Below are 3,118 nucleotides of genomic sequence, written 5' to 3'. Positions count from 1 at the left end.
CAAATAATGAAATTTGGACTACTGAATTGGATTGCTACATTAGTATCATCTTTCCATGCTAGACATAATCCTCCTGAAGCTCCCATAGGGTCAACACAAAAACAGTTTGGAAAATCACAGTAGCTAATAACCTTCCTTATTTTATTTGATTTGTTCTTAGTTTCCATAAGGAACAAAATATTAGGAGAATTGGATTTACATATCAGTTTAAGGCTCTTTACTGTCAAGGCATTCCCCAGACCTTGACAGTTCCATGACACATATTTCATTTTGGCCCTTGAGGCTCCTTAAGGCTAGCCTCATCGCCTTCAGCCACCTGGTTCTTTGTGCCCTTGATTCTTGCCTCTGCCTCTTGGTTTTGTTGGGGATCTTGTCCTTTCCCAATATCAGCTCCTTGGATTATCAGATTTGTGTTTACCATCTCATTCATGTTGAAGATTGTTTGTGGACCCTGGGTTCTGGCCAACTGAGCAGCAGGACTTTCACTTTCCTTTTCAAATTCAGTATTGGACAGCTTCCTTTTGCCTTTTCCTCTTCCTCTAGTAGCTGGTACTTTGTTTAAGTCTGGTCCAGCTTTGGTGGTCTTTGCATTTTTCCTGGGTTGTTTCTTCCAGGTGCGTGCTTTCACTGCTTTTTCTATTTGAGTGACACAAGTTTGTTCCTTTGCTGATTGGAAATCTGCTATGGAAGTGGGTAGTCCATATGAAGGATTGATGTCAGCCAGAAGCGCCCTGATCTCCTCCATGTCTTTATCTGAAACTATCTGGCTATGCTTGTCTTTGTTGTGTTTGCCATAAAAGAATTCCACAATCATTGCCACCTGTTGTTCCATAGCTTGCTGGTTTTGTTGTTCCAGTTTTGTATACTTCTCCCTTGTTTCTTGTGACACACTTTGAAGGATAGCTCTTGGGACTCGTTGAACCGTGTTGTTTTCATATTGGGGGGTGTAGCTCCCTGGGAAGTTCATGTCATAGTTGTACTCATTGATCGCTCTGTTGGTTGCCATTGGTGTTGATAAAACAGGCATAGAGAACTGGTTTAGGTCCATTAATCCAGTATTGATGAATTCAGAATTGATTACCTCTTGGAAGGAGTGGACACCTGGGTTGACATTCACATTTTCTGTTCTGGCCAGCTGTTCTTCAATATCATACTCATAGGTGTTTTGGAAGCTGATTTGTTCCCTTATCTCCTGGCTGTTTATGCTTCCCAGTCCACCATTGCTTGCATCCACGTTTGTAGCATTTGCACTAGCATTCGTCTGAACAGTAGGTTGAATACTAGTTAAGCTGTCCAGAGTTGCTATCATCTCCCTTGCTCTCCTTGGTGGGTTGGCTCTCATGAATAGCCCATATCGGTATTTCCCCGCATAGAAGATCCCAGCTTCTTCCTCTGTAATCCTTGTCTCACAGAAGCTTCTTGTATGTCCCATTTTACCACAGAAAAAACAAATATCAGGCAGTTTTTCAAACCTGAATCTGATCCATTCTCTCTTTGTGGCATCCGTCGTGTTGTGGAAGCCAGCAAGCAAAGGGCTAGAGTTGTCAAGTTCAATACGGATCCTGAGGAAATAGTGTCTCCACAGAGGGGCCCTGTGGTCCATATCCAGCTCTACAAACCTGTTGAAAAGCGTTGCTATCCTCCTGGCATTCTCTTCGTTCACCTGGTTCGGGGGAAGACCTTTAACTTGCACCCAGAATAGTGAAGATGTAAAGTCTATGTTGTCCATTGGGATGTCCCCCTGCCATTCCTTGATGTTGATGTGCTGGTTCGCTATATTCCAAGGGCGTTCCTCCAGGATTCTATCATAGTCGTCTTTGAGCTGAAGGCTGATGGAGAAGCATTTCTCATTGAATCTGGCTAGAGCAAAAGACCCTTTTAGCTTCCAGTCTGCATTCATGTTTTCTCGGATCTTATGCAGCCCTAGCACTTTTGTTGACATCACTTTTGCCGCCAACATCCATCCACTAGCCACTCCCTCCTTTTCTTTTTTCACTTGAAGAGTTAAGGATGGCTCTGAGATCTTCATCTGTTCTGTCTGGGAGATGATTTCTGTGAGAGGAGCATTGGTGTTAGTACTCCTTCCTGGACGGATTCCTGCTGAGGATGAAGCTTCCTGAGTATGATATCTATGAGCGAGTTCATTGCCTCCGTCACCATTAAAGTTGCTGCCCGTAGTTTCGCTCTCCCTGTTTGCCTCTTCCTCTGGGAACATCTTTTCCTTTCCTTTGCCGCTTGATGGGGGGGCTCTGGTTCTCTGGGTTTGGGGTTCAGGTTCTCGAATAGTTAAAGCCCTGAATGGGTTGTTGTGCAGGACTTGGGTATCAGCTTGGGGGTTGTGGTTTTCAGCTTCGTGGATTGTTTTTAACACTGGGTTTCGTTTGGTGACTGGTTTCTTCCCCCTAAAAGCAGGGGAGATATTACGTTTAGGGTCGGCCATTAAAAGGAGGATGAAGATCAGAGTATCAAGGATGTTTTGTTGTTGTTTGAGTGTGAAGTATGAGTTGTGGATCTTTTCGTTGTAGTTTCTTCTACCATCCATACGTCTTTTATACTTGTATTTTGGCTTCCTAGACATCATGGCGATCTGAAGGATCAAAAGGAATGATTAGTACTGCTTTCAACTGATTGGGTAGCCGGAACTACTCGATGTCTTTACTGGATCAGGAGGATAAGCGCTATCTGTTTGGGCCACTTAAGATTACTGTTGTCTGGGGAAACTCTTTCAATTTCCTGGGGAATTTGAAAGGATCGGCATCACTGCCATGCAAGGTAACGTGGATTAGGAAAGGCGGCTACTATTTGGGGAAGAGGAAATGTAGGATTAGCCGTAATTGTGGGCTGTAGATCTAATGATCGTTATTAGCTAAGTAATCTTGTGGGTAGGAATACTAATTAAGCTGTTCAGTAGGTAATCGATTATTGGATTTTGGAGATCACAACCCTAAATTGCAACTCAATCGAATAAAATTTGGGGAAGACACTTTTCTCTCTCTATAATTTTCTCTCTCAAGACTTTTTGGAAACACTTTGGTTCTTTTTCAGCTTCTTCAATAAGCTATGCATAGTTGATGTAAATTTACAACCCGCACGTAACTTGTTAAATGCACTTGACCTT

General features: G+C 43.1%; 1 protein-coding gene across 1 annotated transcript; it reads right to left on the bottom strand.

The window, feature by feature from the left end:
- Positions 1-265: 265 nt before the first annotated feature.
- On the bottom strand, positions 266-2,046 carry LOC126671095 (uncharacterized). The gene has a single exon (XM_050364809.2). The coding sequence runs from the start codon at positions 2,027-2,029 to the stop codon at positions 266-268; it is 1,764 nt and encodes a 587-aa protein (XP_050220766.1). The 5' UTR covers positions 2,030-2,046.
- Positions 2,047-3,118: the final 1,072 nt, after the last annotated feature.

The sequence above is a fragment of the Mercurialis annua genome, linkage group LG3 (genome assembly GCF_937616625.2).
Source record: "Mercurialis annua linkage group LG3, ddMerAnnu1.2, whole genome shotgun sequence".
NCBI lineage: Eukaryota > Viridiplantae > Streptophyta > Magnoliopsida > Malpighiales > Euphorbiaceae > Mercurialis > Mercurialis annua.
This window is presented reverse-complemented; position numbering and strand designations above follow the sequence as displayed.

What these genes read in the sequence shown, in the direction of transcription:
- LOC126671095 (XM_050364809.2), bottom strand. Translation starts at nt 2,029, where the DNA reads ATGAAGATCTCAGAGCCATCCTTAACTCTTCAAGTGAAAAAAGAAAAG.